Here is a 13,869-nt window from a genome sequence, read left to right as displayed (position 1 = left end):
TTCTTGAGGGTAAGTATATCATCGATGTCTTTTTTGAAATGCCTCAGTGGAAACTAAGTGGAAAATCTCTGTCAGGTTGTTGATCTATGCTAGGACAGCTTTGATTAGAAACCAATTATTGGGTCAGGAGGACAAATTTGTCAAGGTGTTCTACCAGTTCAGTTTCTAAACAGCTAAGAGAGTACAGTCTTGCTGCCTTGCACTGTGAAGTGACTCTCTCTTCTCAGAGTACCTTGAATTGAGGGAAAGACTACTTGCCAGCTACCTTTTATTACACATTGTTCTGTTCCTTCTCTTGGGGACTCCTTAGACCGGATATAAGTATCCCCATTTTACAGGAATTGATGGAAAAACTATTTGAAACTAGGCCTTTCTGACTTTTCAGGCAAGGCTCATTCCTTATACCAAAATGTTACAACAAGAAAAAGAATTTGGACGAAGTTTATATTCCCAACGAACTTTATATTCACTCCTGTCATCCACCCACATTCTCTCCCCTAAAAACAAAAGAAAATACAAACACTAGACATGAACAATTATTTGTGACAGAGTGGAAAATACATTATAGTTAAGTCAAGCCCACGAAATTAAGAGCCAGATATTACTGGGCTTGAATTCAGGTTATGCCACACTTACCTGTGAACACCTGGGCACATTTCTTAACTTTTAGCCTTAGTCAGTCACCCCATATGTTGAAGAAAGTTAATCTTGCCTATAATATTGGATTGTTGTGGAGAATGAATAAGAGAAACATGCTGAAGTTATCAATATAGGACTTTTTTATTACAAAAAAATGTAATAGATGGGTACAATTCCATGAGAGCATGGAATTTTTACAATGATAATATCCCCAAAGAACTGGATGTGGGAATGAATTGATATATGTGAAAGAAGTGCTGTGAAACCAATGGAGAAAGGTCATATGCACCATGTCTTTCCCAGTCTGACCATGTTGTTGAGTCCTGCTTTGCTCAAAATAATTATTTGAGATTTTATAATAGTGATTGGTGTGTTTATTATAGGAAGAAGAGAATATCTATTTTTTAATATTAGTAATAACAAAAATTTACTATAAATTACTCTAATTCAGTTCCTATCTATCTTCAGGGTAAGCTCATGTAGTTGATTCATTCTTTTTCAAAATTATTCAAACTGATAACAATAGGAATTAGACAAGTAATTTAAAGTGTTCAAGACTTTAGTTTTTAAAACCAAAGTACTATTACTAAGAGCAAGGTGTTATTTCTTTGATGGAATTGGCAATAAGTACCATTTCACAATGCAAAGTTATCATTTCTGGGTGCCTCATGAGATGACAAAGGATGTTTGATGGAATATTTAAAATCATCTGGTCAACTTGCAACACATAGCCAAGATGCCTTGGGCAGATAGCTCCCAACCCATTTACGCATCTCCATAGCAAAGGGCTCTGAAGTTCTCAGGCAACCAACATTTTCCATTGTATCCTTTAATAAAACACTCTTCCCTGTATAGAGTACAGATATTCCTAAAACACCTACATACAGCCCCTTTCTCACCCCTACAGCCACAGGAAGTACTGAATAGTAAGACTCCACTCACACATACGATTCATATCAAGTTAAAGAATCTTACTGTGACTCCCTGTGTCTTCTCTTTCTCAGGGCAATCATGCTCCCATGCATGGAGTACAGCTTAGACGCAGGGGTGGGCAAACTTTTTGACTCGAGGGCCACAATGGGTTCTTAAACTGGACCGGAGGGCCGGAACAAAAGCATGGATGGAGTGTTTGTGTGAACTAATATAAATTCAAAGTAAACATCATTACATAAAAGGGTACGGTCTTTTTTTTTTTTTAGTTTTTTCATTTCAAACGGGCCATAGTTTGCCCACGGCTGACTTAGAGTCTACCCAACTCAGACTTCTGTATATTGGCACCTACTGTGTTTTCTTTGTCTGCCAGCTCTCGTTCAAGGCAATCTTTGACCCTACTTCTTCTCCCTCCCCAATCAATAAAAATACTATAGTATAGCAGAATGGGTAAATGTGGGCGGAGCAGAAAATAACCAGGACAACAAAATACAAAGTTAAGTAGCTAGAATGCAGGACAAAGGGCTCTACCTTTTAATATAGAATTTGGGGCACGTGACTCTGCGATGACTAACAAACTATATAACACACAACTTTCCTCAAGATTATTTTTACCCATCAGTTTCTAGGATATGGAAGATCATTACAATGATTTTTTCACTTAAACCTCTGAGAGGTTTGTGAACAAAAGTTCTCAAGCCAGTTTAGACTAATTTAAGAGTATCTACTCAGTTTAAAACCCAGCACATGTTCATTTTAATCTGAAATAACAGAGAAAAAATTCAAGCACTAGGAATAAAACATTTTCACTCCAGCTGAACTTTTTTTTCATTTTATTCCAGTGTTGGTCAATAATTTAGAGAAACAGATGAATGTGGATGTAATAAAGCAGACAATTTTACCATGCAAAATGCAAAGTCTTCTTATAACCTTTTGTAAATGAGTGTTATTTACCAGAAAATTTATGAGATCTCAAGTGAAGACTATATTAATTTTACTGATGTTTCCCATGGCTTTTTCTCCATGGGTTTTAATGAATTGCTACAATTTATTGGGCATCATCAAGCCATAGCTTAAGTACTTTTATATGCCTAGGAATCTCAATTTCTCCCCCATAAACATCCTGTGAAAGGAACACTAGAATCTTTATTTTAAGTAACTTAGACAATGTCATATAACTAATAAATGGTGATTAATGTTGGGAGTTAAATCCAATCTATGCTCAACTATCCTTTAACCATACTTCTTTATTAAGGTAACAATTAATTTCTACTTTTAAATTATTAGTAATATCTGTACATTCTGGGCTAGTAATAGATGGGAGCCCATCACCCTTCTTTGGAATACAGAGCCATCATTAATTTTTCTGAGTCTGATACTTTCAAATTTATACTCTCATCTGGGTTCTAGATTAAAAGCTACAAATATTCTAAAGTTTATTTCACCATAAAATATTTATTTCTTTAAACTCACATTTTCCCACCTACTCCATTTTTCTTTTCTTTTCACTGCCTAATTAATGAAGAATAGTTTGTACTAGTCCTTATTACCTCAACTTCAACACATTCCTTATTCATCACAATTTGACATTTCTTCCTATCATTCTATTGAAACTACTCTTGTAAAGTCAACAAATATAACGGACAAATTCAATGGCCTATTTCTAGGCTTCATCGCACATGTTCTTTCTACAAATCCTTCCCTATGCCTTTCAAATCATTGCATTCTCATGATTCTCATCTTTGCCTGTGTCTCTACTTCTCCCTCTCACTCCACTCTTTTGTTCTCTCTCTCTCTCTCTCTCTCTCTCTCTCTCTCTTCCTCTTCCTCCTCCTCCTCCTCCTCTCCCCCCCCCCCCCCCCACCCCTTATTTTCATTCTCATTCTTATTGTTTCTTCTCAATATCTTTCCCTGGTACGTTTTCTACACAAACCCTTAAGTGTTGTTCTTTCTTAAGATTCATCTTTGGTATTCTCTCCATATAATATTTTGTGAAGTTATCTAATCTCTATCCATGCTTCTTTAATGAAACCAACAGGTAGATAGTAAACTTCACACCTAAACTCCCTTCTCATGTGGTATCGGCTACTATCTACTGGACATCCTGATATCATTATCTCCTAATGAACTTCTTGTTTCTTTGACCACTCTCAATCCCAATTTGTTATTCCTCCTATATTGCCTATCTCATTAAATGGTATCAAAATTCACAGCCTAACCTTTTATAAAGCTTGAATCATATCCCTCCTCTACATAGCAATTTATAAATTTGAACTCAGAAAAGTCTCCTGAATCTTATGTTTCTTCTTGTGTTACTTTTATAACTCCTGCAGTAATTTAGAATGTTCTGCCCAATATGGTAGCCAATAGCCACTTGGGGCTATTTAAACATAAATTAATTAACATTAAATATAATTTAAAATTCAGTTCTTAACTCACCCTAACCACATTTCAAGTGCTCAATTGCCACATATTGCTAGTGGCTACTATATTGGAAAGAGTGGATCACCACGGAAAGTTCTGTTGGAGAGTGCTGATTTGGAGTCATCCTATAACTCCCAAGGAAGAGAGCCAATTCTGAATTGGTCTCCCTGGCATAAGTTCACCCTATTCCAACCTATGATGACATAGCTGTCAGAGCTCATTTTTGAGAAAAACAAATCATCCCAGGTGATTTCTTGATTAAAATTCCTCTCTGATATTTTAACATATAAGGAATGAAATTCAAAGGCCTTAGAACAGGATACATGATCCTTCACAATTGAGCACTAACATTTTCCCAGAGGTATTTCCTACAGCTCTTGACACATACCTTACTCAATGTTATGGATGGATTTGTATCCCCCAAATTCATATATTGAAACCCAGACCCCCCAGTGTGACTGTATTTGAAGACAGGGCCTAAAAGGAGCTAATAAAAATTAGATAAAAATTAAAATGCCTAAGTATTACAGATGCTAGACAATACAGAGACAGTTCTTAACTAATACACTCAAACATCTTTTAATGCAATAAGTTAAAAATAGGACATTGATTAAAAATCATAAAGTGGATGTGTCTTATTTAACTTGTAAATTCAGCACAAGAACAATCAGACATCCAAAGTTTACTTCCTCGCACTAAAATTGTATATGCATCATTTTACCTGCTCAATTCTAGCCCTAGGTGTTCTGATGAATTTATTCATTTTCATATCTCCTCCCTAAGCCTTTGAAATGATGAACCTGGAATTTCTGACCATTCATCCCAGCTGTCCAGGACTCCTAAATCTCTGTAATCTTGGCTTGTTTATCACCTGTAAAATGTTTTTAATGATAAATTAAAATAAAAAGAAATAAATATGGTAAGATTCCTAACAGTTGTTAAATCTATGTTACAGGTATATGTAGGCTTATTATATTAATCTCCTCATTCTTTGGTATGTTTATAATACTAATAATAAAAGAGAAAAAGCATATACATTCAGGCAATAGTGTACTTTATCTTTAACACTGCCATCAGTTTGACCTTGGAATAGTAAACTTATGTCCTCACTTTACTCATCTGTAAAATCTATGATAATACCTCATAGAGAGAACATGAAGAAGAAATGAATCAGACTAGTTTCTGACTTCTAAAGCATGTTAGCTTATTATTGAAGCTTGTTTTAATACTTAAGTTTCTGAGTGATTCAAATAATTTTCCGCAAGAGCTAATGCATTGTCATGATATCCCATTTACCTCTTAGTTTGATTTTCTTTCAAATAAACAAAATCAGTAATAGTTCAGTAAGAAATAGACTGGTCATTTTTTATGGGAGTAGAGATACAGAGAAAAAAGATTTCTCAACTTTGGATTTCTCATGGGATTCAGCCCTTTAATATGCAGTTTCGACATGCCAGGAGAGGACACAGCAAGATGATAGCAAGAAAGCACACAGAGGAAGGAGGGTGAAGAGTTCTATTTTGACTAGAGCCCATTTTCCTTCTTGTGCAAGGTGGAGAAGCTGATAAACAAAATCCCCATGCATTTCCATAGACATGATTATTGCATTCACCTATCACGCATGTGTGGCTATCCTACTGCTACTGCTAAAATCAACAACAGTATTTAAACGGATAATAAACATCTATTTTTTGCAGGATTTTTCTTGCCATCTGTGGTATCTTCTACAGCATTTTGTTTATAAATGACTGAATGCAGAAACAGACCACAGGGGTGGGGGAAAGTAAGTAACTGTTACCTTTAACACTTCACACACCCAAGGATTAAATGTTTTCATGCATTCCAGTACATACAACACATAGTACAAATCATTAACTATTTATTAGCAAAAAAAGGCAAATGTTATTTCTCTTATTTCCAGTGTACGAAATCAGAGTAAATTAGAACATTTCATGAGGAAATTTCATTATTTAGATTGCAATAATATTGAATTTATTATTAAGTAAAACTTAGCTTTAGTGTTTCACAACATCTTGTAATATAAAATGTTAAAAAATAAAACAATGGATATTACAATCCCTTCAGAACAGAGCAACCAGATAATTTTAAAAGTAATTCCAAAAATTAAGGTTAGTAGTAATCTGTGATTACTTAGCAGTTTATGTCTTCAAAAAACTACATAAATGTTATACTAGTTATTTCAGTATTACAAAAAGAAGTAAAAATAAAACATGGCTTATCATCACAATAAAGAAATAAAAAATAATTAGTAGTTTCCTAAGTTTACAAAAGTGAATAGATTTATAAATAAATAAATAAATAAATAAATAAATAAATAAATCTGCCCAGCTGTTGTGGCTCAGTGGTTGAGCATTGGACCATGAACCAGAAGGTCACAGTTTGATTCCTGGTCTGGGAACATGCTCCGGTTGTGGGCTCAATACTCAGAGGAGGGCAGCATGTAGGAGGCAGCTGATTAATGTTTCTCTCTCATGGATTTTTCTATCTCTCTATCCCTCTCCCCTCCTCTCTATAAAATCAAGAAAATACATATATTTTTTAAAAAGAATAAATCTGATTCATGTAAAATACTATGAAGAGCCAACATGTGTGTTTTTTTCTTAAAATAAACCATATACTTTAGAAAAAGTTTCAGCAATTTATATAGCCTAAAATTTGAGACAGAAATAAGGCCAGGCTCCTCTAAGCAAATAATTGAGCAGTCTTACAGACAATCATTCCATTTCTTTGTTCATGTGCTCAGCCCATTATTGAACACCAGCATAATGACTCAGTTTGGGCTAAAAGACAGAATATTAACAGCCAATAGGCCCACCCTTACACACTTCAAACTCTGGTCCTTTGTGCATCCACCACCTTCTCTCCATGTTCTCTTCTGGAGCATCCCTTAACCCTTTCACCCAATCGAGTCACTTCTCATCTATTTCCTTAGCCCAACTCGACATATTTGCTCCCTGACCTCTAGCTCTGTCCTATTGCCTTTACCACTTTAAAAAATATATGTCTGAGTTCCATTCTAATCAGTTTAACAAATTAGATTATACTGAGGCACAGGAGCCAAAAGGTCTTATCACATTAGTTGTCAATGTCAACTAGAAGAGTTGTTCTCAACCTTGGCCACACATCATCAGAGAAAGTGGAAGATCCCAAGCTCCTGACACAAGCCAGGTGAATGAAATCAGAATCTCAGAGCTGGGGCCATTTTCAAAGATTCCCCAGGATAGTCAAAGGATCACTGATCTACGGTATCAATTCACTGATATTGAAGAAACATCTTTGCAATGTAAATCAATATAAAGTAAAAAGCAAAGTGTTTATGCCTAGTCAATGTGAGGTCAACATTGAAAATAAAAATTTAAAAGGACACTGGGGATTGAAATTAAAGCAATAGGTCAAATAATTCAAATTAAAATATTATTTTATTTGAAATAGTTATATGTATACTTGTTCTTGGGTACTCAATCTAGCATGAAAAACTTAATGGATTATAATTTATATGTGGGGGGGCATGAGACTAGGAGCATTATTGATTTTCTTTGCTCCATACTTTAATTCACCTTGCACATGCAGACACTGACATCATACAATTAAAGCAATTAAAACCAATGTGTAATAGCATTTATTAAAAGTTTGAGCCCTATATAGTTACTAATTTGACACAGTTACAAGTTCAAAGTAAAAATAATCATTCTTTAGCCTATAAAAACAATAGGCACCTAATATTAAGATAAAATTTTGGTTGTTTTCCTATAAAAATAAAATACAATTCATAAAATTAGTGGTCATATATAAAACAAAAAATAGGAAAAACAAAAATCAGGGTCATAAAACTTGTTATGATAATGGTTTTGACCTAAAAATGGCCTTAATAATGGTTAAAATGATTATCTGCATGGCTAGACTATTTGACTTTGTAGAAAAGCAATTCAGCAATAAAGAGAAGATTTGAAAATAATCAAGTGATAGGATACAAAAAAGATCTATTTGCATATGTATTCCACATTCCTGGACAATGTCACACTTTTTACAACAGCACTTAATCAACAGCAAAACAATATTTTTTAATAAAAATAATTTTTAGATATTTGATTTTATTTTAAATATATTCTTTCAAGAATCTAGAGCGCATGACGCCAAAATGAATTAAGAACTTAAGAAAGGTTCAAACTGTACATTATGTAATCCAAATTATATGTGCTCAAACTGGTTAATGTTTGTGAGCGGTTTCTGCAAACAATACAGAAAGCCTCAGGTATCACGATTATTATATATGCCTTACACTGGCAGAGCATCCTTTGGTATCTGTTAAATTAAGAATAAGCAATAGAATCTGCTTTAACATGAGATTATAAAAATAAAAATATGGATGCATATGTTCTTGAGAGTATGAAGATTAGTATCTATTATGAGAGAACTAAAATACAGATGATGCAATATCTACGTTATAGTCTAATCTCAAATCTGCTTTCACTGATCATCTGGCTTAAGTTAAGGTATAGTACTAGTGAGGACATAAAGCTATCAATAACAAAAGTTTACCAGTAACAAAGTAATTTGTATTCCTTAAATATCCCAATTTAATAATATATATCTTCACATATGCTTAGGAGCTAAAGGACAAGAGAAAATATTTAAGTTTAAAAAAACAAGCATTTTAATAATATACATATGTAATTTTGTAGCTTAGAATACTGCATATTTAAATATTAGCAACAACTTTATTACAGCTTTGTTACTCATATTATATATTAAAGATCATTTTGAAAAACAATGAAAACTACAGAGAATTACTGTCATCATTTTTGCTACTTGACTTATGTAAGATAGCAGCTTGAATGTTCTTTATTTTTCCATAAATTTCCTCCCAGATAAATGTGCATATTTACTCTTTTAAAATTAAGCCAGCTATTTCTCAGAATATTAAAAAATATTCTTGGGTACAAATGATTTTTATTATGTGTTCAATACAAATGTTCACTAAAATAAATTCAAGCTGCATTTAATCTCCAATTCCTATGGACTCAGGCACTATGACTGTATTAGATCAATATTAAGGTTTGTGTGCTTTCTCAGCATAAGGCGTCAAAAGTCCTTCAAAACAAGTTAAATTAAATGTAATCAATTCTATTTTATATATGGAATGTGGCTTTTTTGTAAATGGAGGAGAATATAAAATTAGAAGGTAATATGTCCTTAAGTTTTATATTTTGGAAATTACTGCATTAATAATTTAATTATATGGACATAATAAGGTTAATATTTCTCCTAAAATATAAACTTGTATATAAATTGTATAACTAATATGACTAAGTATATTCTATCTACATTTACAAATATATTTATACACTATTAAATTATATTTTTCATGAATATATTACCAATTCAAGAAATACAATGCATTTGCTTTTAACATAGCCTCGGACTTTGTGGCTATCTTAAAATATGGAAACTTTTTCATAGAATGTATATCTTGAGCAAAGTCCTTGATGACAGTCACAATTTCATAATTATAGTTATATTTAAAATGAGCAAAACTGTTTAGAAAGAAACTCAGGCACATCATTCAAAGTTTACAAGTAGCATTTTAAGGCATGTAATATAATTTGTATGTGGATGTCTTTGTGGCTTTTTCAGAATCATAAAGAAATTATATATTAAATTAAGGAAATAACTAATCAATTTGTAAGTTATCAATCAGGAACACTTGAAACTTAAATGTGGAATTCTAATTATTAAAAACAATTATTATAGAAAAAATGTTTCAAATGGACAAAAAAACAAAAATCACACAACCAAGAAAATAGCTACAAGATATCACAAGTAATAAATCATGTGTGTGATGATGAGAAACTCAAATGGCTGTGCTTACTTTTCAATGTGAAGAAGAAATGTTCCTAAGAAGTTAAGACTTCTATAATGTGCTTTTGTGTATACAGTTAACAACTACCACTTTATATAAAAACACAATCCAGAAGTAGTTCATGAAATTACACATTAATTTCATCTACATTATACCTTTACAGCTCTGATGACAAATATAAAGTTGAGAAATGTTTCAGGTCAAGAGGAAAATATACTTATTTATATTTAAAATTTGGATATTTGAGCAAAGATACATCTGAAAAGCTTATTTGAAAATATGCTGCAGTCTATTAACAATGACTATCTTTTAAATACTGAACCTATGCAAGTTGGAATTGATAGAAATTTCTATGAGAATTACATTCAGAAAAGCAAGCAAATTTATATTATTACAAGATACCACTTTTAAACATAAATAATATACTGAAATGCTTATAACCTTTTTATGAGTAGCAAAATTAGCAGACACACCATTTTCCTTATTTTTATAATTCTAATGAAACATATCTGGTCATAATAAATAACTATGCAATAAGTTATTAACAGCTGCCATTAAGAATAAGTTTAATCCCCAGGCATTAGTTATAGTGATATGGTTAAGAAAAGTATGTAGGAAAGTTTAAATCCATTTATCTTTTGAAGTGGTATTCTAAATTAATATTGAAAACTCAATATTAGTCTTTCCAAAGAAGATCTGTTTCTGATTTTAAAAAACGTTGAAAAGCAAGTTTAGTTTGAGTTTAGTTTAATTGTCAAAAGCACAACTAAACAATCCAAAGTAAGGTACAGCCCTTGAACTATGTTCATTTTAAATAGATTCCTTAGACCAGCTCTCATGTCAAAGAATCACAATGCATTTTTTATCAATATTGCCCTTGATTGCACTTCTCCAGTACAAAGCAAGTGAAGCAGAAGAGGGACAATTTTTCTTTTCCTGTGTGGTGCTGAGGGAGTAGTGAAGAGAAAGGAAAAGAGAGAGTGTAGTATATTATTCCTTTTTTAAAGCAATACCATTTTATTGTGTTATTTAATAAATTAACCTTGGAACAAAACATTAAGGCTTACTAAGATTCTGTCATCATTTCTTCCCTACTAAAATGTCACTTACTGCAGTATCTTCATCATCAACAGAGCTCTTGGGGAATCTCAGTTCAGCACCACGGACAGTGACACCTCTACAAGATGTGCACCACCCATGCCATTGGCCATTTCTTAAGACACTTGCATACACTTCTTTTTTGTCAATCAGCAAGGATTACAGCCCTTACTATATTAAACAGAAATAGACTGAATATGATACACATTATTAAGGAGTTTAGTATTTTTTATCCCTAGCACCATGCATTTGCCATTTAATATTTCTGGAGAACATGCTGAAAATACAAGCTAATTACATAAGGTATCTGATAAAACCTAACACTTAATTATTGATCACCAGGTAGTTAATGGAAACTTTCCACTCATATTGAGTCTGAGGTCAATAATTATTCAAATTTCTAAGAGAAAACAGAAAATGTATTGTGATTCAGTATGCTTAGGTAGGCCTCCAGACTTTCCAAACAACCTGAACTATCTCTGTAAAACAGGTAAAACGTGTTTTGCTTCTTCCTACATAAACAACTACAAACACTTTCTCTTTACCTTCTGGTCAACCAACTTAATGACGTCACTCTCTGAAAATTCACGTGTGCAGGTCCATAAGCCAAATCACACGTGCCTGTCTCTGACTCTTCTGATTTGGGCTAGGATCATTAGTATGCAGTCCCATCATATCTTCTTAACAAGCCATATTCAAATTCCATTTTTTAAATAAGGTAACAGAGTTTGAACCAATCGCTTATCTGTAAGAGGTAATTTAAGCCCTAGCTTTATTATCTCAGAAAACCAGGGTGTTCCCTGATTTTCCAGGGATTCCCAAATGAAGGCACCAGTCTACCACTAATCCACGAGGTATTCCCAACTCAAGCACCAAGTCAAGCTCTTATAACCACAACAACGACGACTGAAGTAACAAAACCAGAGCCACAAAAAAATAAAATAAACTTTTAAAACTCTAGAAAACATTCCAACAAAATAAAACAGATGGAAAAGCTCAAGAAGGGCAGAAGAAAAAGAAAATCCACTGATCCTACCTTACAGTCCTCAGGACAGGATTTCACCGAGTACTCCTGCGATTGTAAATATTTATGGAGCACACTTTCAAACTCTTCGTATTTCTCCTGAGCGTGGTGGTCATAGTCTTGGTAAGCCTCGATGCATTGCCTGCAGGTGGTCATCTCACCGCCCTCCTTGAGCACCACATCCAGACTACAGTTCAAAGTGTTGGGACTTGACAACCCCGAGAACAACTCCCAAAGTGTGTAGGAATTACAAAACGAAAGGTAAAAATCCGACAAGTTCCAGAGTGCAGTTGGATGTGTCCCTCTCACTTGCTGCTCCTCCCCCCTGGCCACCACCCCCTGACTCCAGTTCCTGGCGCACACCGCGTCCGCGCTCTCCACGGTAAAGCACTGGCCCGAGGAGGCGCCTTGGGGGTAACAAGTCTCCAGGCGCCACGCGGGTTTGGCAGAGTTTCCTAGAAAAAGAGCCTTGCTCCGGTTGTTTTTGCCCCCGCTGCCCTTGCCGCCGCCAGGGCCGTCTCCCGGAGAGGGGGGGAGGGTGGGGGATGAGGAGGCGGAGAGCAGTCTGAGTGCCTGGGCAGCGGGCGAGGACTCCCCCATGCTCGCCAGGAGCGCGGGCCAGGAGGGCTCCTGCTGCCGCGTCCGCTGCTGTTGCTGCTGCTGCTGCCGCTGCCGCTGTTGCTGCTGCCGCTGCTGCTGATGCTGTTGCTGCTGATGTTGATGCTGCTCCTTGTCCCGGGTCCGGGTCAGCTTAGCTTCGGCGCAGAACCACAAGTGATCAGAGAGCAGGACTGTGAAAAACAAGAGAGATGCCAGAGACAGTCGCCATTTCTGAGCCCTCTCTGAATCGATGAACGGTTTCTCGTTCTCCCGGGGTGCTGCCAACCAGATTTTTAAGCCGTCGTCATACTGCCGACACATCCAAGCACCCCTGGTCATATTTTGGGAACGCACAGCCCGGGCCGACTCCACCGTGAGGGCTCCTGTGCCGGTGTCACCACAATATGCATTGACTTAAAGGGTTTAATTTCCTTATCCCCTCCTCCCGTTTCTTCTCTCTCTTTCTCTCCCTTTCCCCCTCTCCCTCTCTCTCCCTCTCTTTTTTTCTCTCTCTCTTTTTGCCTACATAAATATTACTAGGCTTTGGAGGAAGATCTGACTTGCTTCCGACCTAATCATCAGCCGACCCCATCCTCTGTAGAGTAGGAAACAATAGTGGGGAGAGAGAGAGAGAGAGAGAGAGAGAGAGAGAGAGAGAGAAAGAGAGAGAGGCAGTCGGAGGTGGCTGGGCTGGTGGCCGGTGGCGAGCTGGGTGCAGGAGGTGATGGTGGAGGTGGCGGGGTGGCTCTGCGCTGGTCTTCTCACCCAGGCATTGTCAGCGCGCGGGTCCCCATGGTCCTGCTGAGGACGGCCCGCTCTTCCCAGTCAGGGGCATGCCGCGTCTTCGCTGCCCGCAGACAGCGACCAGTGCGCCTCCCCAGTGGCTCTCCTCCTCCTTCCCCTTCGCTTCTCCTCCTCTTCCTCCTCCTTCCTTTCCTTCTCCTTTCTCTCCTCCTCCTCCTGCTCCTACTTCTCGCAGTCTCTCCCCGAGTCCGGAGCCTGGGCAGCCACCGCAGACAGGGCTCTCCCTCCCCCCCACCCCCCACCCCGCGCTCGAACTGCTGCTGCCGCCGCTGCTGTTGCAGGTCTGCCCGAGGGCGCCTCCGCCACCGGGCTCCGACTGCTGACGCCGCCTCCCCCGGACCTTGGGGCCGAATCGCCTGGGCTGGGCCTCCCAAGAGCCACAGTCATCTTCAGTCCCCAGCTAAGTTGCCGCCATCTTCGTCCTGGAGAAACACTTTTTTGGGGGGGAGCGCTGGCTTTTGCGTCATCT

The 13,869-nt window shown here is 36.5% G+C and overlaps 1 protein-coding gene across 2 annotated transcripts in view; it reads right to left on the bottom strand.

Moving 5' to 3' along the window:
• The window catches only part of NALF1 (NALCN channel auxiliary factor 1), a 586,143-nt gene extending 572,549 nt beyond the window's left edge, over positions 1–13,594 (bottom strand). For both annotated transcript variants that reach the window (XM_070408612.1, XM_070408613.1), the window contains exon 1: positions 12,009–13,594. In XM_070408612.1, the coding sequence (XP_070264713.1) occupies positions 12,009–12,935 (927 nt within the window). In that variant the 5' untranslated portion in view covers positions 12,936–13,594. The remainder of the gene's footprint in view (positions 1–12,008) is intronic.
• Between the last annotated feature and the right edge of the window lie 275 nt (positions 13,595–13,869).

Source organism: Myotis yumanensis, unplaced genomic scaffold (assembly GCF_028538775.1).
Source record: "Myotis yumanensis isolate MYYU_CA2020_CCGP unplaced genomic scaffold, mMyoYum1.0.hap1 SCAF_3, whole genome shotgun sequence".
NCBI lineage: Eukaryota > Metazoa > Chordata > Mammalia > Chiroptera > Vespertilionidae > Myotis > Myotis yumanensis.
This window is presented reverse-complemented; position numbering and strand designations above follow the sequence as displayed.